The sequence below is a fragment of the Hyla sarda genome, chromosome 3 (genome assembly GCF_029499605.1).
Source record: "Hyla sarda isolate aHylSar1 chromosome 3, aHylSar1.hap1, whole genome shotgun sequence".
NCBI classification, from domain to species: domain Eukaryota; kingdom Metazoa; phylum Chordata; class Amphibia; order Anura; family Hylidae; genus Hyla; species Hyla sarda.
In genome coordinates, this window is record NC_079191.1 from 202,878,749 (window position 1) to 202,906,542 (window position 27,794).

General features: G+C 43.4%; 1 protein-coding gene across 2 annotated transcripts in view; it reads left to right on the plus strand.

The window, feature by feature from the left end:
- The window catches only part of DDX43 (DEAD-box helicase 43), a 130,192-nt gene that overhangs the window by 62,112 nt on the left and 40,286 nt on the right, over positions 1-27,794 (plus strand). For both annotated transcript variants that reach the window (XR_008891247.1, XM_056565872.1), the window contains exons 6-11: positions 2,330-2,486; positions 4,047-4,165; positions 5,120-5,230; positions 15,154-15,295; positions 16,315-16,415; positions 21,823-21,910. Coding sequence is in view for 1 of the 2 variants with exons in the window: in XM_056565872.1 (XP_056421847.1) it covers positions 2,330-2,486; positions 4,047-4,165; positions 5,120-5,230; positions 15,154-15,295; positions 16,315-16,415; positions 21,823-21,910 (718 nt within the window). In the remaining variant the exon portion in view is untranslated. The remainder of the gene's footprint in view (positions 1-2,329; positions 2,487-4,046; positions 4,166-5,119; positions 5,231-15,153; positions 15,296-16,314; positions 16,416-21,822; positions 21,911-27,794) is intronic.

The window sequence follows — 27,794 nt, forward strand, 5'->3', positions numbered from 1 at the left end:
GTACCTGTATGCCCTGCGCCCGCTCCCATTCTATAAGGTGGGGTCATGCCATGACCCTGCGTCATGAACCGTCGCTAATGCCAGAAATAACAGATCACGGTGATGTCCGGTATTAACCCATTAGACGCGGCGATCAAAGTTTGATCAACTTTGATCGCCGCATCTAAAATGTTAAAAACTTCTTCTCGACAGCTCAGTCGGGATGATTGGGACCACCGCGGTGTCCCGGTCAGCTTGCAGGACGCGAGCAGGGTCCCTACCTGCCTCCTGTGTCCAATCGCCGAATGACTGATCCATGCCTGAGATCAAGGCAGGAGCAGTCGAGCAGCGATAACACTTATCAATGCTTTGGCATAGCATTGATCAGTGTAAGAGATCAAAGTATTGCATGTTATAGTCCCCTATGGGGGCTATAACATTGCACAAAAAATAAATAAAATGAAAATTAAGTGTTAATAAATGTCATTTAACCCCTTCCCCAATAAGTTTGAATCACCCCCCTTTTCCCATAAAAAAAAAAAACTATGTAAATAAAAAAATATAAACGTGGTATCGCCGCATGCGTAAATGTCGGAACTCTAAAAATATATATTGTTAACTAAACCGCACAGTCAATGGCTTGCCTGTAAAAAAAAAAAAAAAAAAAAAAAAAAAAATTCCAAAGTCCAAAATAGCTTTTTTTTTTTTTTTTTTTTTTTTTTTTTATACCAAAAAAAATGAGCCCGTATGCGGAAAAATAAAAAAAAGTTTATAGGGGTCAGAAGAGCACATTTTAAACATATTAAAGAAAAACTGTCAGATATTTTCTCACGCACTATCCACAGTAGTGGTGGATAGTGCGGGAGACGCTGATTAAAATGATCCCTACCTTACCCGGATCCTCCTGGCCGTTTGCCCACAATTGTAGGAATTTGGGAAAAGGGGGTGATTTAAAATTTTAATAAGGGAGGGGTTAATGTGTATGTTTTTTAAACTTCTTTTTTTTTTTTTACTTTATATTTTTATACTTTTAGTCCCCTTTAGTTTCACATTTAGGAGGAATCATTAGATTCCTTATCATTAGGAGTGGAGGAGCAGGCAGTGGAGGGGAGAGGTAAGCCCTCCGGGTACCTCAGCAGTGGATCGGCCCCCGGCACTCGAACAATTGTACTTTGTAATGACATCACTCATTTTACCCTAAAATGTATTGTATACCCCCCTAAAAAAATATATATTTATCACAATTTTGAACACTGTACACTTTATAGTAAAAATGACATGTTTTCTTTATTTTGATGGTCAATACGAATAAAATATTTACATACTTTTCTATTATTGTGCGGCTTTTAAAAAAAATCTCAAGCTTTTTTTTTTTTTTTTTTTCAAAATCAGTAAGTTTAAAATTGCCCTATTTTGACCACCTCCAACATTCTAATTTTTCGGTATACGGGGATGTGTGAAGACTCACTTTTTGCTCCATGATCTATAGTTTTTTTAGTACCACTTTTGCGTATATAACTTTTTGATAGCCTTTTGCTAATTTTTTATTTTTTACGTTTACGCTGTTCACCGAACAGGATCATGAAAATTATATTTTTTGAGTTGAGACATTTACGCACGTGGCAACGCCAAATGTTTATTTTCTACGCTCTTTTGATTAAAATGTGTGGGGGGGAGGGGTGATTTTAATCTTTATTGGGGAAGGGGCTTTTTCACTTTTTTATATTTTTCTCCCTTTTTTTACATTTTGTTTTTCTTAAACTTTGTACATCAATCATCAGATTTCTAATATTGTTCATAGCATAGGGCATAGCACTCATTAGTATTATTGGCGATCCTCTGGTCTGCTGAAAGGCAGATCAGAACAGTAGACCCCGGGAGACCGGCGGAGGCAGGTGAGGGGACCTCCGTCCACCATCTTGGCTAATCTGATCCCCGTGGCATTGTCGCAGGAGATCAGATCAGTCATTTAAAGTGCCACTTTGCTGCAGATGCCGTGATCTGTATTGATCACGACATCTGAGGGGTTAATGGAAAACAGCGCTATTGCTGATGTCCGCCATTACCGGCATGTCCACGGCTACTGACAGCCGCTGAGACCCGCCGTGGATGAAGTGAGAGCAGTAACTGTGCCGTAAATGTACAGCGCTGTGCACGTAGCTACTCGCTGCAGCACCGAACACTTGCGGCGCATGTCCTTACGGGGTTAAAAAGACTGCATCCCCTTGGTTTCCAGAAGACCAATCTATTTGGGACTTATTTCTGGTGGAGAAAAAACTAAAATATCGTTTTGCAAATATAGCTCTTTAGGTTTAGTTAACCTTATTTTATTTTGGTTTTGTTATTGCAGGAAGGATAACAATAACATTATTTGTGATGACTTAAAGGAAGGACAAAAGAGACACATTCCCAATCCTGTACGTAATTTTGAAGAAGCATTTCAACCATTTCCAGAAGTAATGGCTGCACTAGAACATGCTGGGTTTGAGAGACCTACACCAATTCAGGTGGATTAAGTTTAAAAGTGTCAATTTAAACAAAAATAAAGATGCATTCTAGTTTTTTGTCCATATAATGCTAACTCGCCAGCAATATTTGTGTGACTCCAGTTTAGCCACCAAAAGCTGAGTAAAAAGATGTTGAACCTATTGCAATTACCGTATTTTTCGCCCTATAGGACGCACCGGCGTATAAGACGCACCCAATTTATAGGTGCAAAATCTAAAAAAATAAAGATTTTGAACCCAATAGTGGTCTTCAACCTGCGGACCTCCAGATGTTGCAAAACTACAACTCCCAGCATGCCTGGACAGCCGTTGGCTGTCTGGGCATGCTGGGAGTTGTAGTTTTGCAACATCTGGAGGTCCGCAGATTGAAGACCACTGCATAGGAGGTAATACTCACGTGTCCCCGCCGCTCCGGACCCGTCACCGCTGCCCTGGATGTCGCTCCATCGCTGTCGCCGCGTCCCCGTCACTTCTCTGCTGCCGGCCGGGTATCCTCGCTCTCCGTCGCCGCCATCACGTCGTTACGCACGTACGCGACGACGTGATGACGAGGAAGGAGACCGCCGGCCATACAGGGGATCCCTGAACGGAGAAGACACCGAGGAGGTAGGTAAGGTCCCTCCCGGTGTCCTGTAAGCACTTACCCGGCTATTCAGTCGGGCTGTTCGGGACCGCGGGGTCCCTAACAGCCCGACTGAACAGCCAGATTAGTGTCACTTTCCCTTCAGACGCGGCGGTCAGCTTTGATCGCCGCGTCTGAAGGATTAATATAGGGCATCACCGCGATCGGTGATGTCCTGTATTAGCCACGGGTCCCGGCCGTTGATGGCCGCAGGGACCGCCGCGATAGGGGTGTATTCGCCGTATAAGACGCACCGACTTTTCCCCCCCATTTTTGCGGAAGAAAAAGTGCATCTTATACGGCGAAAAATACGGTACTCCAGACATTTTCGAGCTTTTGCTGCCATTTATAGGATTTTTTTGTATTTTGCATAATGGAAGCGGGAGCTGGCTTGCTGAGTCATTTGCTGCGCTATGCCTTCCCATTTTCTTCATATTTATAATTCTTCTCTCTTAGGTCCTAGTGACGGCAAAGAACTATAAATACGCAGAGGATGGGTGGGATAGGCTGAACTCATGTATATGCATTAGGACATGTAGTTTTCTGGTCAGCAGCTTGATGGTCTAAGGAAAGAAATAAAGGGCTGCAGCAGAAATGGGAAGAAATTGATGACAATACAGGAATACTGGGAGGGAGAAAGCCTTATATGGACCAAAAGAAAACTGAAGGTGTCCATAGCCTTTTGAACTTTTTTCTTTATTAGGGCCCTTTCACACAGCAGAGTCTGGGATTTGATTTTCTGCAGTGCAAACATATTTTGGAAATTATGCATGGTGCAGCAGAATCCCATTGAAAACAATGGGAGGCTGCTGCAGCCAAAATTCCGTTGTATGAAAGAAATGTGGTTTTTCTTTTTAGTAAGGTTTTATATTTAAATGCTTGTTTATGTCATTGTTAAGTAACATTCTTTTCCTTCTTCTCTTTATATTATTTTGAAGTCTCAGGCATGGCCCATCATCCTTCAAGGAATAGATCTGATTGGGATTGCACAAACAGGCACTGGAAAAACACTAGCATATTTATTGCCAGGATTCATACACTTAGATCTACAACCAGTGTGAGTTACTGCTGTCATATTAATAACTATAAATTACTACTTTTGCATATTTAACCTGCCCTACTCTCCTTGCTCAACAAGAACAAACAGTAGACTGTCATTTTGTTTCAGTATTTATAACTCATCTCCTTCCCACCTTGCGATTTATATACCATTTAATCCTCTGTTACTATCAGTGATCCAGTTATCAGACACATGCTGATTCATTTGGTATGCATGAGGAAGCTGGTGATAACTAGTAATTCATTTTTCTATAACAAAATAATGGCTATACAAGGTAACATAAGACCCATAAAAGTCTGAAGAGGGGCGGCGGAGAAGGGAGGTGTAGTGAGACAGTGACACAAAGATGTGGCTGGCTCTATTAAAGTGTTTTACTGTCTCACCCCAGTGCTGGGCTTAAAGTAACAATGCTCATTCATGCATTAGTCTTCTTACAGCTGTTTCTTAGGCACAAGCCAGCACTTGTGATAGTAGAAAACTTTACTCTAGCCTGAAGCAGCTTTTTCTGTCTTTCATTGGACTTTTCTTTCCACTCTTTACAGAATTTAACATGTAACCGATCCTTGTTGAGCTGATAATCAATTTCTCTCCTTTATTTGCTTGTACTATCAATTTATGCAATGTATGCTAAAAGGACATCACCTATTTAGAAAGTCTGAAGTAGCTGCCACCTGAGGTGGTCAACGTTACCAGGCCAAAAGAAGAAGCTACTGAACATAGAATCCTTATTTGTTGAATCATTGTTTCTAAAATATTTAACTAGGCAACACCCACAGTAGCTGTTTAAAAGTATTACTTCAATTTCTAAAACTTTGTGTTGTAAAAATGCATAGTCCATAGGACACTAGAGTGAGACTGTGTTTTATAACTATAGGATCAATTGCATGTACTTATTATGTCCACTAATTGTTGATCTTTTGTATGTTCCAATACTTTACCTTCTAATTGTAGTCCCAGACATGAACGTGAAGGACCTGGAATGTTGGTTCTTGCACCAACACGAGAGTTAGCTCTTCAAGTGAAAGCAGAGTGTTCGAAATACAGATATAAAGGGTTTGAAAGGTATTAACATAGTGCTGCGAGTATGTTGTGGATTAAGCTACTGTAATTTTGGTCTCTAGAAATAAAGTTGTATCCAAGAAGGCTTGGGTGCAGAGGTGAATAGAAATGTACAATCATCCCCTAAGGAAATCAGGATTTTACATTTTTGAACTTTTGGTTTTTCTTTTCCTCCTCACAAATTGTCTCACAAATAATGGGTAAAACACAACTTTGTACGAAAAACACCGCGGCTAATACAGGACATCACCGATCGCGGTGATGCCCTGTATTAACCCTTCAGACACGGCGATAAAAGCTGACCGCCGCGTCTGAAGCGAAAGTGACACTAACCGGCTGCTCATTCGGGCTGTTCGGGACCGCCGCTGTGAAATCGCGGCGTCCCGAACCGCTTACAGGACACCGGGAGGGACCTTACTTGCCTCCTCTGTGTCTGCTCCGTGCCGAGATCCCCTGCATGGCCGGCGCTCTCCTTCGACATCATCACGTCGTCCCGTCATCCAATAGGAGCGGCGTGCTGTGTAGCGACGTGATGACGGAGAGCGTGGATCCCGGGGAAGAAGACGTCCGGAGCGTTGGGGACGCGGCGACAGCGATGGAGCGACATCCAGGGCAGCAATGACGGGTCCGGGGAGGTGGGGACACTTGAGTATTACCTCCTATACCAGTGTTCTTCAACCTGCGGGCCTCCAGATGTTGCAAAACTACAACTCCCAGCATGCCCTGACAGCTGTCCGGGCATGCTGGGAGTTGTAGTTTTGCAACATCTGGAGGTCCGCAGGTTGAAAATCACTGTTGGGTTCAGAATCTTTTTTTTTCTAGATTTTGCACCTTTAAAATTGGGTGCGTATTATATACCGGTGCGTCCTATAGGGCGAAAAATACGGTAAGTCATTTTACCAAGAATCCCCGACGAACCGGAAAAAAAATTCATTGTGTGACCAAATTGAAGAAAAAAATTTCCGTTTCTACGCAGTGCATTTTTCGGTAAAAATTATACCTTATCTTTATTCTGTAGGTCCATATGGTTAAAATGATACCCTACCTATATAGGTTTGATTTTGTCGTACTTCTGGAAAAAATCATAACTACATGCAGGAAAATGTATACGTTAAAAATTCTCATCTTCTGACCCCTATAACTTTTTTATTTTTCCGTGTACGGGCCGGTATGAGGGCTAATTTTTTGTGCCGTGTTCTGAAGTTTTTATCGGTACCACTTTTGTATTGATCGGACTTTTTGATAGTTTTTTATTCATTTTTTCAGGATATAAAAAGTGACCAAAATACGCAATTTTAGACTTTGGATTTTTTTTGCGCGTACGCCATTGACCGTGCGGTTTAATTAATGATATATTTTTATAGTTGGGACATTTCCGCAGGCGGCGATACCACATGTTTATTTTTATTTCGTTTTTTTTTTATGGGAAAAGGGGTTTGATTCAAACTTTTATTAGGGAAGGGGTTAAATGATCTTTATTAACGTTTTATTTTTTTCCCTTTTTTTTTTTTTTTTTTGCAGTGTTATAGCTCCCATAGGGGGCTATAACACTGCACACACTGATCTTTTACGCTGATCCCTGCAAAGCCATGGCTTTGCATGGATCAGAGTTATAGGGGGTCGATTGCGTAAGCCCGTAGCTCAGGCTTGGAGCAATCAAACGCCGATCGGACGTGACTGAGCAAGGTAAGGGGACCTCCGCTCGCGTCCTAGCTGATCGGGACATCGCCATTTTATCGCGATAGTCCCGATCAGCTTGACTGAGCTGCCGGGAAGCTTTTACTTTAGTTTTAGACTCGGCGATCAACTTTGATCGCCGCGTCTAAAGGGTTAATAGTGCCGCACGCTATTAGCCCTAGGTTCCCGGCTATCATTAGCCGCTGGGACATACCCGGTATCATGTGGGGTCACGGCGTGACCCCTTTTAAATACCGGGACCGGGCTTACAGGTACGCCCTGCTTCCTTAAGAGGTTAAAAAAAAAAAATCAGAGCGTTAAAAACCTTTCTTCAATCTCCCAGCCGGAGAAAGTGGGTGTTTCCCAGAAGGCATGATATCACTGAAGCCTGTTGGGGGAGCACTTCCGCCCTCACATGGTTGCAGTGCTGTGATGAATAGAAGACCTCAGGCTTTGTGCATGTTTCAGCCTTTGTTGCTATCAGTGAGGTTCTTCTGCAGCTTTCAGTCTGTGCAGCTTTCTTGGAGAATCTGTGGAGCTTTCATTTTCTGTGCAGCTGTCAATCAAGCTCTGTGCAGAAAAGCACTGAGTTTGGACTCTTGCCAGGTCGGGAGGAGACCAAACTCACCGTATTAATTGTGGAAGGGAACAGAACAAAGCCACCTAATGGCCATTTTTTATATTACATTTTAAACATATTTATGATTTTAAAAGCAATTGAATGGAAAAATGTCTGGGATCACCCACAATACAAGCCTGTATGACAGGTTAGTGCGGGTGATACTGATGACAGATTTCCTTTTAACCTTTTAAATGACAGACATCATAGCTATCTCCGATGTCCTGATGGCAGCGGGCATTTGCCGGTTACAGCGTGGGCCCAACTCCTGGCCTTTCCTGTACTCCCTCATCTATGACTAAAGATCAGCAATTCTGAAACAATGAATTGTACCATCTGTCATGTATTTGCTAATCAGTAACTTAAGTGGGGTACTCCGGTGATCTTCTTCTATTTAACCCCTTAAGGACTGAGCCTTATTTGGCCTTAACCCCTTAAGGACACAGGGCGTATCCATACGCCCCCGTTTCCAAGTCCTTAAGGACACAGGGCGTATGGATACGCCCTGAGCATTCCCAGCCCCCGCCGCTAGCCGGAGGGGAGCCGGGGCCGGATGCCTGCTGAAATCATTCAGCAGGCATCCCAGCATATCGCCCAGGGGGGTCATGATGACCCCCCATGTCGGCGATCGCATCGCTCGTCAATTCAGACGAGCGATGTGCTGCGATTCCGTTGCTCGCCGGGCGGGGATTGGAGCCGGATGTCTGCTGATTTCAATCAGCAGACATCCCGGCAGTGTGCCGGAGGAGGTCCGGAGGACCTCCTATACCGGCGATCGCTGCAGGACACCGGTAACTACTTACCGGCGTTCTGCAGCGGTTCTGGGTCATCAGGGTCACGTGTGACCCTGTGACCCGGATGTAGATGGTGACTGGTGTAGTATACATTTGAGGTAACAGAATAGGGACGGCCCCACACATCCCCTTCCCAGAATGATGATTCAGAGTATAGGGTTTGGGGCGGACATCATTTTCACTTTTGGCTGTACTCTGGGTCATCATTCTGGGAAAATAATTGGCATATCAGTACTAAAATTGCAATTTTCTTCCCCCCCCATAGTACACTTCATCCATTCCTGGAAAATAAATGAAGGGAACACCCGTCTGTTCCAAATCTCTACTTCACCCTATACACCTTCCCTAGGGGGTATACTGTTTGTAATAGGTTCACATGTGGGTGCTCCTTTCTTGTATTTTCCTCTGAATGTATGTAACTATTAGGTCCGTAACAAACATCCGCCTAAAATGCGAAGAGTTCTCGCTGAGCTCTGTCGTATTTCCAGCGACAATTCGGAGTCACATGTTAATGGTTCCCAGAAAAATGACGCAGAGCATAGGTTGAAAATTGCAATTTTCAAAAGCTACCCATCATCTATTCCTGGAAAATAAATTTAGGAAACACCTGTGCGTTCAAAATGTCCTCTTTACCCCTATACCCATTCCTCAGAGTGGGTACTTTTTTGTAATGGTGTCACATGTTGGTGTTTCATTTTTGTATTTTCCTCGGAATGTATGTAACCGTCAGCTGCTGATATGCCATAGGCCACAAATACAAAGTGACCTCTATGACTTTTGAGCCTTGTTGTGCGCCTGTCCAGCACGTTACCCCATATGTGGATGTATTTTTATAGTCGGGAAAAAGCCCTCCAAAATTTGTAACCTAATTCCTCATATTACCCCTTGTGAAAATGTTAAAAATTGGGTAACCCCCCCCCCCCCCCCAACATTTTAGTGTAAAAAAATCTAATTTTCCAATTTATGGCCCACTTTTCAAAAAACCTGTGAGGTGTTATTTCCCACTGTACCCCTTGTTACGTTCATTGAGGGGTGTAGTTTCTAAAATGGTATCACATGTGGGTTTATTTTTGCTTTTGGGGGCTTTATAAATGCACATGACCCCCGACTTCAATTTCAAAAATTTTTTTTACTCCTTCTATTCTGAGCATTGCAGTGCGTCCACAGAGCAATTTACATCCACATATGTTTTTTTTTTTTTCTCAGACAAAATTGTTCTACAAATTTTGGGCGCCTTTTGCCCTATTACCCAATGTGAAAATGAAACATTTGGGGTAACACTATCAAAATAGTGCCAAAAAAAAAAAAAATTTCATTTTTACGGCCCACTGTTCAAAAAACCTGTGAGGATTAAGTACTCACTGTAACACTGTTACATTCCCGGAGGGGTCTAGATTCCAAAATGTGATGCCATGTGGGACCATAGGGGCTTCCTAAATGCGGCATGCCCCCAGAGCAAAATTTCCTTCAAAAAAGCAAAAAATGGGACTCCTTCCCTTGTGAGACCTGTAGTGCGCCAGCAGAGCACTTTTCACCCCCATATAGGGTGTTTTCTGAATCGGGAGAAATTGGGCTTCAAATTTTGTGGGGTATTTTCTGCTTTAACCCTTTGTAAAAATGTAAATTTTTTGGGAAAACAAGCATTTTTGGTAACATTTTTTTTTTTTTTTTACATATGCAAAAGTTGTGAAACCCCTGTGGGGTATTAAGGTTCACTTTACCCCTTGTTGCGTTCCCCAAGGGGTCTAGTTTCCAAAATGGTATGCCATGTGTTTTTTTTTTTTTTTTTTGCTGTCCTGGCACCATAGGGGCTTCCTAAATGCGGCATGCCCCCAGAGCAAAATTTCCTTCAAAAAAGCCAAATGTGACTCCTTCTCTTCTGAGACCTGTAGTGCACCAGCAGAGCACTTTATGGGGTGTTTTCTGAATCAGGAGAAATGGGGGGTATTTTCAGCTATTACCCTTTTTAAAAATGTTAAATTTTTGGGAAAACAAGCATTTTAGGTAAAAAAATATATATTTTTTTTCATTTGCAAAAGTCATGAAACACCTGTGGGGTATTAAGGCTCACTTAATTCCTTGTTACGTTCCTCAAGGGGTCTAGTTTCCAAAATGGTATGCCATGTGTTTTTGTTTAGTTTTTTTGCTGTTTTGGCACCCTAGGGGCTTCCTAAAGGTGACATGCCCCCCAAAAACCATTTCAGAAAAATGTTCTCTCCAAAATCCCCTTGTCGCTCCTTCCCTTCTGAGCCCTCTACTGCGCCCGCCTAACACTTTACATTGACATATGAGGTATGTGCTTACTCGATAGAAATTGGGTTACAAATACAAGTAAAAATGTTCTCCTTTTAATCCTTGCAAAAATTGTGTCTACAAGAACATGCGAGTGTAAAAAATTATTTGGAATTTTCTCCTTCACTTTGCTGCTATTCCTGTGAAACACCTAAAGGGTTAAAACACTGACTGAATGTCATTTTGAATACTTTGGGGGGTGTAGTTTTTATAATGGGGTCATTTATGGGATATTTCTAATATGAAGACCCTTCAAATCCACTTCAAAACTGAACTGGTCCCTGAAAAATATCGAATTTGAAAATTTTGAGAAAAATTGAAAAATTGCTGCTGAACTTTGAAGCCCTCTGGTGTCTTCCAAAAGTAAAAACTCATCAGTTTTATGATGCAAACATAAAGTAGACATATTGTATATGTGAACCAAAAAGAAATTTATTTTGAATATCCATTTTCCTTATAAGCAGAGAGCTTCAAAATTAGAAAAAATGCTAAATTTTCAATTTTTTTCATCAAATTTTGGGATTTTTCACCAAGAAAGGATGCAAGTTACCACAAAATTTTACCACTATGTTAAAGTAGAATATGTCACGAAAAAACAATCTCTGAATCAGAATGATAAGTAAAAGCATTCCAGAGTTATTAATGTTTAAAGTGACAGTGGTCAGATGTTCAAAAAATGCTCTGGTCCTTAAGGTGAAAAAAGGTCTCGGTCCTTAAGGGGTTAAAGGGTTATTCCGGGAAAAAACTTCTTATCCACTATCGAAAGGATAGGAGATAAAATGTCTGATCTCGGGGGGCCCGCCGCTGGGACCCCCCGTGATCTCCCTTCAGCAGCCCGCATTCTATACATAGCTGCGTCTGCAGTTTCGGAAACCGCCGAGCTTACGAGACGGAGACTTGATGTCACGCCACGCCCCCTCCATTCATGTCTATGGGAGGGTGCGTTGTGGCAGTTACTTAAAGTACTCGGACGTCGGCCATTACTGGCGGGTCACTGGCTGCTATCAGCGGCCAGGACCTGCTGCGTATGACCAGAGCATCGCTCCGATGCTCGCGGTTATGTATAGGACATAAATGTATGTCCTGGTGCATTAAGTACCACCTCACTAGGACGTACATTTACATCCTGCGTCATTAAGGGGTTAAAAGGAATACTTTCCTTATTCCTGCAGTGGCAATGCAGCGAGGAAGATAAGAGGGGTTATCCAGCTATAGCAAAACAGAGCCGAATTTCTGTTCATCGCCAAACCTTAGTTTCATTGATGTGAAAGAATCCAAGTAATAAGACACACAACCTGAGAACAGGGTTGGCTCTGTTTTTGGAATAAATTTGCTCTGTATTTCTATTTCTGATTAAGCCATTTTAAAGGGGTTTCTACATGTCTATTAGAAATTAAGGCTGCACGATTTGGGGAAAATTTGCGATTGCAATTATGGAGATAAATATTGCGATTTCGATATAATAAATAGTGAATTCCCTCCTATTTCATGTCCAATCCCCTCATTTCCTATAGCACCCCCATTTCACATTCATTGTCTGAACATAAAATTGAAGGGATTGGATACGAAATGGGAAGAAAAGAGCCCAATTCCTCTTCTGCATTTTATATCTGGCCAGGTATAGTGTGGGTCCGCACACTCTCCGGCGCTGTTGCTTTGCTTTACAGTGCCACCTGGGAGGGAAACAAGGGGGGTGGGTTTTTTCCCTCTTACAGCCATAGCTCTTTTAACTACCCCCCCCCCCCCCCCTACATACCCATATGAGGTTGTTTTATGCACCATCAATTGTACTTTGTAATGACATTGCTCATTGTACCACAGAATCTCTGACCCCCTATAATTTTATTTTTCTGTATATAGACAAAAATTTGCATTCCTGGTTCGAAAATCTACGCGTGCGGCGATTCCAAATAAGTTTATTTTTATTAACATTATTTTTATATAAAAATGGGGGGGAAGGGGTGATTTAACCTTTTATTAGGGGAGGGCCTTGTTAACATTTTTTTTACATTTTCTTTTGAAATCTTTTAGTCCCCATAGGACAGAGTTTGCCAAACAGTGTGCCTCCAGTTGTTGCCAGTACTACAACTCCCAGCATGCCCGGACAACCAAAGGATCTCCAGGTATGCTGGAAGTTGTAGTTTTGCAACAACTGGAGGCACCCTGTTAGGAAAAAAAAAACTGCCATGGGAGACTACACTACTACCTGCAATCTTGTGATTGCAGACACTGATCAATGCTGTGCCATAGGCAGAGCATTGATCAGTGTTATCATTGCTCCATTACTAGAGGCTTCTGAGGCTGCCAGCATTATTAGAGCGCCGATCGGACAGGACAGACGAAGGTAGGGAACCTCAGTCTGTCCTCTCAGCTGACTGGGACCCGGAGGCATTCTGCCGCGAGTGTCCCGATCAGCTCCACTGAGCTACTGGCAATTACTTTGGCATTTTAGACGATTCAGTCAATTTGATCGCGGCGTCTAAAGGGTTAATGCCGGACATCACTTGGATCCTGATCATGAGCTCTCTTCACACACCCGCCTCATGGCTGTGCCGTTTATTAACGGTGGCCTGCCGTGGTGGGGTTAACTTTTCTCCCAGCGCTAGGCACTGCTGGGAGGAGAGACAGTCGGCCGCAAACTGAAGGGACTAAGCCGGGCCGCGCTGCATCGGAGCATGGAAGCTTACGGGTGGTGTAGTGAAGAAAAGTGTGCCCCAGTCTCTACTCCTTTGTTTAATTGTCTGCTCCAGTGCGGCGCAGCCCCTCCATTGTGTGGCCCACTGTTTCTCCTCACATTAGTGCTTAATCACAAAATTTTGCAACTGGCTGCATCGACATATCGCATTCCCCAATTTTCGCTATTTTATTGGGATTGCGCTATATCATGCAGCCTTATTAGAAATACTAAAAAAAATATATATTTTATCTGGTCACCAGATACTACCATCATATACTAGATGTTATTATTTATTATCTTACCCTGGGATTTAAAGCACCGTTTCAATGGTGCCAGGGCTTGCTGTGGGTGGGATTACCACCTACAGTGACAATATATCTTCCCTTTCACAGACATTGCCTCTGTTTACAGCTGTCTGGATGCCTCTCTGAAACAAAGTATAAAGTAGAACTGCAATTCTGTCCTACTATTAGGACATCACATTAGAAGGTGACTAATCTTTCCGCATTTAACAATTTTTATCCAAGTTTTAAAGCTCAGAATACCAATTTAACAAAAAAAAATTGCAGGATTGCTGGTTTGCTTTTAACCCTTTAAGGGTTTTTGCACTTTTGTTTTTTCCTCATCACCTTCTAAAAATCATAACTCTTTCAGTTTTGCACATACAGACCCATATGAGGGCTTATTTTTTTGTGCCACCAATGGTACTTTATAAGGACATCAATCATTTCACCACAACATTTTTGGCAATACCAGAAAAAAAAATATTTATGGAGCAAAATTGGGGAAAAAACTCAATTTTGTAACTTTTGGGGGCTTCCGATTCTATGCAGTGCACTTTTCTGTAAAAATGACACCATATATTTATTCTGTAGGTCCATATGGTTACAAGGTTACCTAATTTTATATAGGTTTTGATTTTACTACTTGGAAAAAATAACTACATGCACCAAAATGAGTGTCTCAAATTGTCATCTTCTGACCCCTATAACTTTTTTTATTTTTCCATATACAGGGATGTATGAGGGCTAATTTTCTTGCGCTGCGATCTGAAGTTTTTATCGATACCATTTTTGTTTTTATGGGACTTTTTGATTGCTTTTTATACATATTATTATTATTATTAATTTTTTTTTTTTGGGTATACAAAGTCACCAAAAATACACAATTTTGGACTTGGAATTTTTTACGTGTACACCATGGACCATGCGGTTTAATTAACATAATATTTTTATAGTTCGGACATTTACGCACTCAGCGTTTTTATATATGGAATTTGGGAAAAGGGGGGTGATTAAAACTTTTAATATGGAAGAGGTTAATGAGTGTGTGTTTTTATTTTTATTTTTATTTTTTAACTTTTAATTAAACTTTTTTTTTTTTTATAAAACTTTTAGTCCCCTTAGGAAATGTTTAGGTGGAATCATTTGATTCCTCATACAGAACACTGTTGTAGGGTGTATGGGTGGCGGCGATGATCCACCCCACTACACCACCAGGGAGCAGTTAAAGGTCCCTTTTTTACGCCGCTGTCAGCTTTGACAGCAGCGATCTAAAGGGCTAATAGCCTGCCGAGGCCCGTTGTTAATAGCCGCGTCGTCGGCTATTAACGGCAGCCCCCAGCTACAAGAATCAGCTTGGGGCCGGCCGGTATGACGTGGGCTTGAGTCATGATCCCGCGCCATACACTGCTTGCCATCTCAGGACGAGGTTACATTTTTATTTGGTGTTAAAACAAAACTAATAAATATATATATATATATATATATATATATATATATATATATTTTTTTATGTTTATGCCATGAAACTAGCGTAATTGTCTAATTTTACTGATTGTCAATTTTTGCAACTTTTTATACTTTAGCATTTGCATTTATGGTGGTGGTGATCGTAAGAGCCAAATAAATGTGGTTTCAAAAGGAGTGGATATTGTGATTGCTACTCCAGGGAGACTACATGATTTGCAGATGAACAACTTTGTTACTCTTAAAAGTATAACCTACTTGGTAAGTAAAAAAAAAAAATTGTAAAGAAGCTATACGAGACATCTTTGCTGAAAACAGAAAATAATTAATTACTAAAGCAACATATATAAGACATACATCAAGAGAACAACTAGTGCGCCTCTTTCACATATGCATGGAAAAAGAAATTTGGCGCACCATAAGCATTTTGCATTTTGAAGACAGTGAGGTGAGGACGTATCAATATTGTCTGAGAGGAATCATTCTATAGGACTGCGAAAATACCACAAGTTTTACCAATGTTATCAGTGTTTGATGTGGTTCCTTAATTTGGCACACCTTACTAAACATATTGGACAGTTCTATTTTAACACCACTGTATTTTACTGATGTATGTTACTATAATATATTGTTTTGTAGAGTGATCCGGAGTTTGTTAATCTGTTTATCAGTGTCACAATCTATAAAACATAAAGGGACTATCTGTGTTTTTAAAATGTGATGGCCTGTCCTCAGGGCAGGACATCCATATTAGATTGAAGGGGCTAAAGTGCTCGGGTGAGTGCCACTGCCTCTTTAGTGTTTTACATGTGCTCTTCCTTGCACCACCACTACCAATAGTATAGTGATACAGTTGCAAGTGCTGGTAAACATTTTAAGATGCGATGGCGTTTGCTTAAAGGTGTACTCCGCCCACAGAGATCTTATCCCCTATTCTTGGGATAGGAGATAAGATGTCTGATCACGGGGGCTGCGGAAACCCATCGTTCTAAACATACTGTTTAGAATGCCGGGTGCGCATGGGTGCTGCACGGAGATCATGGGGGGTCCAGTTAGACCCATGTCAATGTAATATTGATGGCCTTCAATTCTAAAAAAAAGCTCAGATAACCTCTTTTAATGAAAAGCTGCTCTTCTGGTTACAGATTTTATTTAATTCTTTTAATGGTGAGTTATATATTTGCAAACTTTCTCTGTGCTCTAGCAATTTGTATTCCAAAATGTTTCTAGGCTTCAGACAATGTACAAAATTATTATAATTTTTTTTTCATACCCAATAGGTTTTAGATGAAGCAGATAGAATGCTGGATATGGGGTTTGAACCACAAATTATGAAAATACTTATTGACATTCGTCCTGATAGGCAAACCGTAATGACTAGGTAAGTGCATCAATTTACCTTTTGTTATGTCATTATTATTAATGCATTCAGTTGCTTTGCTTTGCACTCGCTTTCTTCTGCTTGACAGTTAAAGAGAACCTGTCATCAGTATCCCCCTCACTTACATGTTGTACAGGCTTTTAGTGCGGTTGACACTGATGACAGTGATATTTACTGGTACCCTCCTTCCGTTCCGGGAGGAGGTTTCATTCCCAGGCGGCTCTACGTGTATGGTTACATCCGGCCGGCATCCTTCTATTACCACCTTCCCTCTTATGCTGGGCCTCTACTTCTGCATGGAGCTTCACTCTGCAGAGGCTCAGCACAGGGAAGGTAGCATTAATAGGAACATGTCGGCCGGACATTACTGTGACAGTGGAGTTTAGGATTGACTCCCCACCCCTAAGGCACCCAGCAGATTATTTTCCCTTAAAGAACTGGGAATGTGACAGATCGGAGGCATGTAGTGAGACAGGACAGATTCCCTTTAACTGGTTATTTATTAGGCTTAGTTCTCACTTCAATTGTCCACACATTTGTAATTTTTAATACAAATAATTAAAAAGTATCCAGGTTTTGGGCACTATCGGTATCGGCAATTACCTTGCCGATAATGCCCCCATTGCCTCCCCCATCCCCGGTTTTATAATTACCTGTTCCCAGAGCCCACGCTACTTCTTGCTCCTGCTGCGTCCTGCGTTACGCTGTGCGCAATGACGAGTGACGTGACGTGCGCAACGTGACGTCACAGTCAGTGCGCACAGTGACAGTTCAGGAGGACGTCACCGGAGCCAGATGTGGAGTGGACCCCGGGAATAGGTAATTATAAAACCGGGAATGGGGGGGGGGGGTCGCGGTGGCGGTGATAGGTCTCAGGACCCCCGGACAGGCAGGGGGTGAGAAGCGGGTGGCGGTGGCGGCGGCAGCCTATGGCATTGCAAAAGCCACTGCAGTGCATTGATTTAACCCCTTAAGGACAATGGACGTACTCCTACGCCCCCATTTCCGAGTCCTTAAGGACCGAGGACGTAGGAGTACGTCCTGTCCTTTCCCGGCCCCCTGCCGCTAGCCGGAGGGGAGCCGGTGCCCGATGCCTGCTGAAATCGTTCAGCAGGCATCGCGGCATATCGCTCAGGGGGGTCATTATGCCCCCCCATGTCGGCGATGGCCGCAGATCGCTGGACAATTCAGTCCAGCGATCTGCGGCGATTCCGGGTCAATCGGGTCTCCAGTGACCCGGAATTACTGGCTGATCGGGGCCGTCAGAGACGGCCCCGAACAGCCAGAGCCTGCAGGGGTGAGGTGGCACTGGTGCCACCTCACGATCGCCCTGATTCGTCGGCCGGATTACCGGCCGACGAATCAGGGCGCCTGCTGCGGGTGTCACTCCTGCACCCGCTCCGCCCCTCTTCCGGAGGACGTGAGCGGGTGCGAGACGTGCACCCCTGGTGCTTGGGACCCCGATCCCCGGCGTTAATGTTGGGATCGGGGCCCCAGGAGCGACGGCGGCGGCGGGTTTGACCTGTGTGGCGATCAAGCAGCAGCAGGAGGTGAGTGACAGCCTCCTGCTGTTGCTTAGCAACAGCTCCCAGCATGCAAAAAGGGCATGCTGGGAGCTGTAGTTATGCAACAGGAGGAGGCAGACCACCACAACTCCCAGCATGCACTTATGGGCATGCTGGGACTTATGGTTTTGCAACAGCTGGAGGCACATTATTTCTATGGAAAAGTGTACCTTCAGCTGTTGTGTAACTACAACTCCCAGCTTGCACAAACAGCTTAAGGGCATGCTGGGAGTTGTAGTGGTGCATCTGCTGGTTGCATAACTACAACTCCCAGCATGCCCGTTGGCTGTCGGTGACTGCTGAGAGTTGTAGTTTTGCAACAGCTGAAGGCACACTGAGTTAAGTAGCAAACCAGTGTGTCTCCAGCTGTTGCATAACTACAATCCCCAGCATCCCCAGCCAAAGTAGTATGCCTCCGGCTGTGGCATAACTACAACACCCAGCATGCCCTTCCGCTGTCCATACATGCTGGGGGTTGTAGCTTTTGCAACAGCTGAAGGCACACTGGTTGCAAAACACTGAGTGAGTTTGTTGTCAAACTCGGTGTTTCACAACCTGTGTGTCTCCAGCTGTTGCAAAACTACAACTCCCAGCATGCACTGATAGACCGTACATGCTGGGAGTTGTAGTTTTGCAACAGCTGGATGTGTCCCCGTCCCCCCCCCCCGTCCCCAATGTGAATGTACAGGGTACATTCACATGGGCGGAGGATTACAGTAAGTATCCGGCTGCAAGTTTGAGCTGCAGCAAATTTTCTGCTGCAGCTCAAGCTGCCAGCGAGAAACTACTGTGAACCCCCGCCCGTGCGACTGTACCCTAAAAACACTACACTAACACACAATAAAATAAAAAGTAAAAAAACCACTACATATACACATACCCCTACAATAAAAATGAAAAACGTCTGGTACGCCACCGTTTCCAAAACGGAGCCTCCAGCTGTTGCAAAACTACAACTCCCAGCATGCACTTATAGACCCTACATGCTGGGAGTTGTAGTTTTGCAACAGCTGGATGTTTCTTCCCCCCCCCCCCCCCAATGTGAACGTACAGGGTACACTCACATGGGCGGAGGATTACAGTAAGTATCCGGCTGCAAGTTTGAGCTGAGGCAAATTTTCTGCCGCTGCTCAAACTGCCAGCGAGAAACTACTGTGAACCCCCGCCCGTGCGACTGTACCCTAAAAACACTACACTACACTAACACACAATAAAATAAAAAGTAAAAAACACTACATATACACATACCCCTACACAGCCCCCCTCCCCTCCCCAATAAAAATGAAAAACGTCTGGTACGCCACTGTTTCCAAAACGGAGCCTCCAGCGGTTGCAAAACAACTACTCCCAGTATTACCAGATAGCCACTGACTGTCCAGGCATGCTGGGACTTTTACAACAGCTGGAGGCACCCTATTTGGGAATCACTGGCGTAGAATACCCCTATGTCCACCCCTATGCAATCCCTAATTTAGGCCTCAAATGCGCATGCCGCTCTCACTTTGGAGCCCTGTCGTATTTCAAGGCAACAGTTTAGGGTCACATGGGGTATCGCCGTACTCGGGAGAAATTGTGTTACAAATTATGGGGGGTATTTTCTGCTATTACCCTTTTTAAAAATCAAAAATTTTGGGAAACCAAGCATTTTAGGTAAACCTTTTTTATTTTATTTTTTACATATGCAAAAGTCGTGAAACACCAGTAGGGTATTAAGGTTCACTTTACCCCTTTTTACGTTCCCCGAGGGGTCTGGTTTCCAAAATGGTATGCCATGTGGGTTTTTTTTTGCGGTTCTGGCACCATAGGGGCTTCCTGAATGCGGCATGCCCCCAGAGCAAAATTTGCTTTCAAAAAGCCAAATGTGACTCCTTCTCTTCTGAGACCTGTAGTGCGCCAGCAGAGCACTTTTCACCCCCATATGGGGTGTTTTCTGAATCGGGAGAAATTGGGCTTCAAATTTTGGGGGGTATTTTCTGCTATTACCCTTTTTAAAAATGTAACATTTTTGGGAAACCAAGCATTTTAGGGAAAACATTTTTTTTTTTTTTTTTACATATGCAAAAGTCGTGAATCACCTGTGGGGTATTAAGGTTCACTTTACCCCTTGTTACGTTCCCTGAGGGGTCTAGTTTCCAAAATGGTATGCCATGTGTTTTTTTTTTTGCTGTCCTGGCACCATAGGGGCTTCCTAAAGGTGACATGCCCCCCAAAAACCATTTGACGCTCCTTCCCTTCTGAGCCCTCTACTGCGCCCGCCGAACACTTTACATAGACATATGAGGTATGTGCTTACTCGAGAGAAATTGGGTTTCAAATACAAGTAAAAAATTTCTCCTTTTTACCCCTTGCAAAAATTCAAAAATTGGGTCTACAAGAACATGCGAGTGTAAAAAATGAAGATTGTAAATTTTCTCCTTCACTTTTCTGCTATTCCTGTGAAACACCTAAAGGGTTAATACACTTATTGAATGTCATTTTGAATACTTTGGGGGGTGTAGTTTTTATAATGGGGTCATTTATGGGGTATTTCTAATATGAAGACCCTTCAAATCCACTTCAAACCTGAACTGGTCCATGAAAAATAGCGAGTTTGAAAATTTTGTGAAAAATTTCCGAATTGCTGCTGAACTTTGAAGCCCTCTGGTGTCTTCCAAAAGTAAAAACTCATAAATTTTATGATGCAAACATAAAGTAGACATATTGTATATGTGAACCCAAAAATGTTTTATTTTGAATATCCATTTTCCTTACAAGCAGAGAGCTTCAAAGTTAGAAAAATTCAAAATTTTCATTTTTTCCTTCAAATTTTGGGATTTTTCACCAAGAAAGGATGCAAGTTACCATAAAATTTTACCACTAAGTTAAAGTAGAATATGTCACGAAAAAAACAGTCTCGGAATCAGAATGATAACTAAAAGCATTCCAGAGTTATTAATGTTTAAAGTGACAGTGGTCAGAATTGCAAAAAACGCTCCGGTCCTTAAGGTATAAAATGGCCTGGTCCTTAAGGGGTTAAAGTGCCCGCTTTAAATCAATGATCTGCAGCGGTGTTGCGGGGGGGGATAAATAGCCGATAACTTATACCGAAATATCGGTATAAGTTATTGGCTATCTGCCCTAACCTCCACCGATTATCGGTATCGGCCCTAAAAAAACGATATCGGTCGATCCCCATCCAGGTGTATGTACAGTTTGGCTTTTGCTTCTTGTTGACAACCAGCCATCATACTAGAATTGCTATAAGGATGTTGTCACACACACTAGTTTATTTATTTTTTTATTTTTTTTAAACACCACTGCAATTTTTGAGCATAGATAGATATCCAAGACTGGATTCAAAATGAATGTGAAATACATAAATATACATAGAGAAAGATGGAGTGAGCGAGAGATGGAGATATATATAGTATGTAGGCATACAGATCCATGGTGTAACATGTCTTTAAAAGTGACTGCTAACATTTGGCCCCCTTACTTTAACATGTTGTAAAGAACTTCATGCCAAACAGTGCCTTAAGAAGTGTATTGGGCCTTACTTAACTGCTATATATATGTATGTATATGTGTGTGTATATGTATGTGTATATATATATATATATATATATATATATATATATATATATATATAATGTGTGTGTGTGTGTGTATTTGCATGCTTCTAGGGCGGGATCTCTTTTCACACATGCAGCAGAGTCTGTGGAGCTGCACATGGGAGTGTAACTTTAGGGTACAGTGTGGCCTCTGTGCATTGCCATAAGGTTACTAGAAGCATAGCTCAAATCATGACATTGTTTAGGTATTAATGTGTAAGCATGGCTTTTTTTCTTTTTCCCTAACTGTAGTGCCACATGGCCAGAAGGAGTCCGTCGTTTGTCCAAATCTTATTTGAAAGACCCAATGATGGTATACGTGGGGACTCTGGATTTAGCTGTAAGTTTTTGTACTTTTGGCTGGATATAAGGGGCAGGCAACAATCATCTTTTTACCTTTTGATATTCTCAGAGTTCCAACCCCTGTGCTAGTAGTAAAGTAGAAAAAGACCGCAAAGGATGGCACCTTGTGTATATATTTATTCCCCCATAAGAATATGAAGACCGTGGTGCGGGGGAGACAAAAGTCCCCTAAGGATAGCCATTCACCTTAAATTATCACCGCAGTGGAATTAGTGTGTGGAGATGTGCTGCTGGCGTACGGTCAAAGGAAACAGGAGACCCTGTCCTGAATAGAAGAACACTGAAGAGCAGGAAAGACCTATATGTCCCAGGTGCTGCTGTACTCAGGCAACATTAAGGATGGGGCGACACTGAATTATTCTTTAGCGTCCAGGGCTGGACTGTTTATTAACAAAATAATAAAACAATAAAGCAGGATGACTTGTTTTGAGGGGATCCCCCTATTCCTCAGATCAGTATACAATCATACACAAGTGAAGGTTTAAATAGAACACAAAATGACTCCAAATACCCACAGGATGAGCCATCTGGCATGTTAGCATAGGCACACTTCATTAAACAGGAGCAGTAAAAAAAAAAAAATGCTATATTATACATTACATTCATAAATACAAAACATAGTATAAAAGTTGTCCTACAATTATAACTATGAAATGGTGCAGATCCAGTAAAGTGAATCCAGTATATATCGTATAATGCGTTGTATGATGTAATCCAGTGGACCAAAATGCGATTGCGTCCTCCTCTTCCTTTAACTAGGGGATGTGTCGCTACGGAGAGAGATTACGTGACCTGCAGTAGCCAATCATATGGAAGGAGGCAGGCCTCCATGTCAGTGCTGCTAAACCCTTGTTGAGAAAGATGTGTTACTAGGAGAAAGGCGGTCACGTGACCTGCTGGGAAAATAGACTTGTATAGACAGGCCAAAAGGGTTAGTAGAAAAGGCATGTAGTATGTATTGGAAACACAGTGGATGCATTGAATAAGATCTGGATATAGAGACCGGGTACCAGAGACAGTATGTAGACCAATAAAAGTTGGACTATGAACAGAGGACACAATAATAGATGTAGAAAGAGTACCATAAGAATTACCTACATGACATAACTGTAAGACTAATAGCTAATTATTACAGTGTGCTTGTCACTAAGGAAATCCATAGAAGAAATGCAATAATTTAAAGTAATATACTAATTACAGACATAATCCACAGCTCATCGTAATGAAGATGATAGTAGACAGACCTAAAATTGGCATCTCTAATGTATATATAAAGAGAAAGTACCCAGAGTATGTGGGGGCTATATAAAATTCCACCCCCATGGCAAGGTAGAGTACAATAACAAGTTTAGAATAAATATATAAACGTGCATATATAAAATGAAAAGACATGTAAAATACGACAAAAAAAAACGAATAAGCGTACTGAATAGGTACCTGTATCATAAATATTAGTAAGAATGTCAGTAAAAGGTAAAACCGTAGCCAACATGCAGATAAGACAAATAAAAGCAAAGAGGAGTGGATCAAAAAATATAATAAGCATGTGCAGCCCTAGAGTTACAAAATATACTACATGGTGCACCGGGCCAGATAATTAGAGTGCATAGGGCTTCTATATTACAAATATACATTAAAATATACATTGAGGTGCACTCAATCATCTCATTGAGTCCTGACGGTGCTAAGGTCTGGAGTTTGTATATTCAGTCATTTTCAGTAATTATCCATTTTTCTTAATGAACCTTCATTAGGGATGCCTCAATTGGGATTACTGTTACACAGCTGAAATCTCGATTATGACTCTCGATTAGATATCTTGACATGCTGGGGAGAAGAAGCCCATTCTCTCTCTTAAGCAACGTATAGTCCTACATACTGTAGCCCACATGAGCACTCTAGGAGTTAAATGATAAATTGAGACAAACAATTTAAGAAGGTTTTGATATGACATTTTTTGCCTGTCTTGTTGGAAATAGAGTAAGGAGTGGTTTTTAAAGGGGTTTTCCAGGAAAAAACTTATTTTTTCTCTATTGGCTCCATTGGGGGACACATACCATTGGTATATGCTGCTGTCTCTAGGAGGCTTGACACTATGGCAACAGAAAAGTCGGCTCCTCCCAGCAGGATATACCGGCCTCCAGGTCACTGAACTAATCAGTTTTAGCTTAGTGTCTAAGGAGGCAGCCATGGAAGCTGTGCTCTCCCCCACTCAGTCCCTGGTCTTTCTGGGACTTCAATTCGACACGGCCACTGCTCGTATTCGCCTTCCGCCGGACAAGCGATTGACTCTCTTGTTGGGAGTCCGCTCTCTTCGGAAGCCGGTCCCAGTCTCCATCCGTCTTTGCATGGAAGTCCTGGGTCGAATGGTGGCAGCCATGGAAGCTGTGCCCTTTGCCCAGTTTCATTACCGCCCTCTTCAACTGGCGATTCTTTCCCGGTGGGACAGGTCTCCTCTGTCTCTCGACCGCAAGATTGTTCTATCCCTACGGTCTCGTCAGTCCCTTCTCTGGTGGCTCCGGTCCCCCCTGATTCTTCAGGGACGATCTTTCCTTCCCCTCCACTAGCAGGTGGTCACAACGGATGCCAGTCTATCAGGCTGGGGCGGTGTTTTCAGGGACCGGATGGTTCAAGGCCGCTGGTCCTCCCGAGAAGCCCTTCTTTCCATAAACATCTTTGAACTGAGGGCAATCCATCTCTGTTTGCTTCATTGGCAGTCCCTTCTTCAGGGCCGCCCTGTCCGTGTCCAATCAGACAACGCCACGGCCGTGGCGTACATCAACCGGCAAGGCAGCTCAGCAGCCATGGCCGAAGTGACGAGGATTCTCCTCTGGGCAGAACGCAAGGTTCCGGCCATTTCGGCGATTCACATTCCGGGAGTGCTCAACTGGGAAGCGGACTTTCTCAGCCGATCCTCGTTGGTGCGAATCTCAAGCTTTTTCTCCTGTTACTTTCTCCATTCCCCGTCTTCTCTCCTTTTTGCAGTCGGGGTTGGAACAGGGGCTGGCTCTCAGCTCTCTTAAGGGCCAGGTTTCGGCCTTTTCCATTCTTTTTCAGCGTCTTCTGGCATCTAATTCTCATATCCGGACTTTTCTCCAAGGTGTGGCGCATGCTGCCCCTCCTTATCGGTCTCCTTCTTCCCCTTGGGTCTTGAACCTGGTTCTAGGTGCCCTGCAAGGCGCACCCTTTGAACCTCTTAGAGATATTTCTCTTCGCCTCCTTTCCTGGAAGGTGGCATTCCTTATAGCTATTACCTCCATTCGGAGGGTGTCTGAATTGGCAGCTCTCCTTTTCTGGTAATTCACCAAGACAAGGTTGTTTTCCCTCCGGATCCTTCCTTTTTACTGAAGGTTGTTTCGGCTTTTCATCTCAATGAGGACATTGTTCTTCGGTCCTTTTGTCCCGCTTCTTCTCATCCCAAGGAGCGTTTACTCCACAAACTGGATGTGGTGCGGACGGTTAGGCCCTATCTCTGTTACCTCTTCCTTTCGTCAGTGCGATTCCTTTTTCGTCCTTACGGAAGGTCGTCGCAGGGGACAACCTGTTTCCAAGGCCACCATCTCTCGATGGATCCGATCTGCTATTTCGGAAGCTTACCCATGCAAAGGGAAGACTCCACCTTTCAGGGTTTTGGCTCATTCCACCTGTTCTGTTGGAGCATCCTGGGCCCTCCGCAACAAGGCCTTGGCCTCACAGATCTGTAAAGCGGCTACCTGGTCGTCTGTGCACACCTTCTCGAGGTTCTACCAGGTTCATACCTTCGCATCGGCTAATGCTAGTCTGGGCCGTAAAGTGCTGCAGGCGGCAGTGGTACAGCGGTCTGCCTGACTGTTTCTCTGCCCACCCAAGGGATGGCTTTGGTACATCCCATGGTCTGTGTCCCCCAATGGAGCCGATAGAGAAAAGGAGATTTTTGTACTTACCGTAAAATCTCTTTCTCGAAGGATCCATTGGGGGACACAGCTCCCACCCTTTTTGGTTATCTGTCTGAGGGAGTATACAGTTATTTTTTCTTTTCTTTTGACCTTTCTGTCTCCTCCTATTGCTCTGGGACTAAAACTGATTAGTTCAGTGACCTGGAGGCGGGTATATCCTGCTGGGAGGAGCCAACTTTTCTGTTTCCATAGTGTCAAGCCTACTAGAGACAGCAGCATATACCCATGGTCTTAGTCACTATACTCCAGCCTGCAAAAGAACACATGCTCTCTTATATAAATCCACAATTGCCTTTGGGTAATTCTTGGCGTTGAACCTTGATTTTAATTTAATACTTTGTTCTTTAAAATCATTAAAAGGGACAGTTTCTCCTAATACGCCATAAGGTATGTTGCAGAGCCGTTTTTTTTATAACTTTTTTTAAAACTCGAAAAATCTAGGTAACTATTGCTATCTTTTTTTAAAAAGGTTTAAGTACATAGACTACCTCCAGTATTGGGATAAACAACCACATCTAAACCTTCAGCATAGTTTATAAAAACACAATGAAGGCCCCAAGTGTTAGTAGTCATATGACAGAAAATCTTCTAGTTTGCTAGGATTCCAGCTCCAAAAAATATGTATATAATCTATAAAATGCTTAATATATACACAATATTTAAAAATGGGATGTGGATAGATAAAGTTATCCTCAAAGAGACCTACAAAGAGGTTGGGAAACTGAGTGCTACTTTAGACCCCATAGCTGTTTCAGTGTGTTGAGTTTAAATTTTGTTACGGATTTCAAAGTAATTATGGGTTAAAATAAGCCTAAGCCTTTTAGGACAAAGTCCCTCTTAGTCTGGGGCATAGAGGGACTTTGCGATTCTTGCCCGGTGGGACAGGTCTCCTCTCTCTCTTTCTCTCGATCGCAAGATTGTTCTCCCTCTTCGGACCAGTCGGTCTCTGCGCTGGTGGCTCCGCTCCCCCCTTCTTCAGGGACGTTTGTTCCTTCCCCTCCACTGACAGGTGGTCATGACAGATGCCAGCCTGTCAGGCCGGGGAGGTGTTTTCAGGGATCAGACGGTTCAAGGCCTCTGGTCTCCCCAAGAAGCCCTTCTTTCCATAAACATCCTGGAACTGAGGGCGATATATCTTTGTCTGAAGCATTTGGGAGTCCCTGCTTCAGGGCCACCCTGTCCGTGGCGTACATCAATCGGCAGGGCGGCACTGGCCGCTTAGCAGCCATGTCCGAGGTGACAAAGATCCTCCTCTAGGCAGAACACGAAGTCCTGGCCATTTCGGCGACTCACATTCCAGTAGTGCTCAACTGGGAAGCAGATTTCCTCAGTCGGTCCTCAGCCGACCCCGGAGAGTGGTCTCTTCTTCTGGAGGTTTTCGCACAGATCTGCGACCTCTGGGGGACCCCAGACGTAGATCTCTTCGCGTCTCGACACAACCGGAAAATTCCAACGTTTGTGTCGAAGTCCAGGGACCCCCTGGCTCTAGCAGTGGATGCCCTAGTGATTCCGTGGTCGGGCTTTGTCCTACCCTATCTGTTCCCTCCCCTCCTTCCCAGGGTTCCGAGGAAGCTCACGGCGGAAGGAGTCTCCGCCATTCTGGTAGCTCCAGACTGGCCCCGCAGGGCATGGTACGCCAACGTGGTCTGGCTCCTGGACGACATTCCGTTCAGTCTTCCACTTCGTCCAGACCTACTGTCACAGGGTCCTTTTTTCCACCCCAATTTACAGTCGCTGCATTTAACGGCGTGGTGGTTGAGACCGCGGTTCTAAGGGCCCGCGGTTTCTCTTCCCAGGTAATTCGCACCATGCGCAAGCCCTCCTCTGCAAAAATTTATCACCGTACCTGGCGGTCTTACTTTCGTTGGTGCAAAACTCAGACCTTTTCCATTCCCCGTCTCCTCTCCTTTTTGCAGTCGGGGTTGG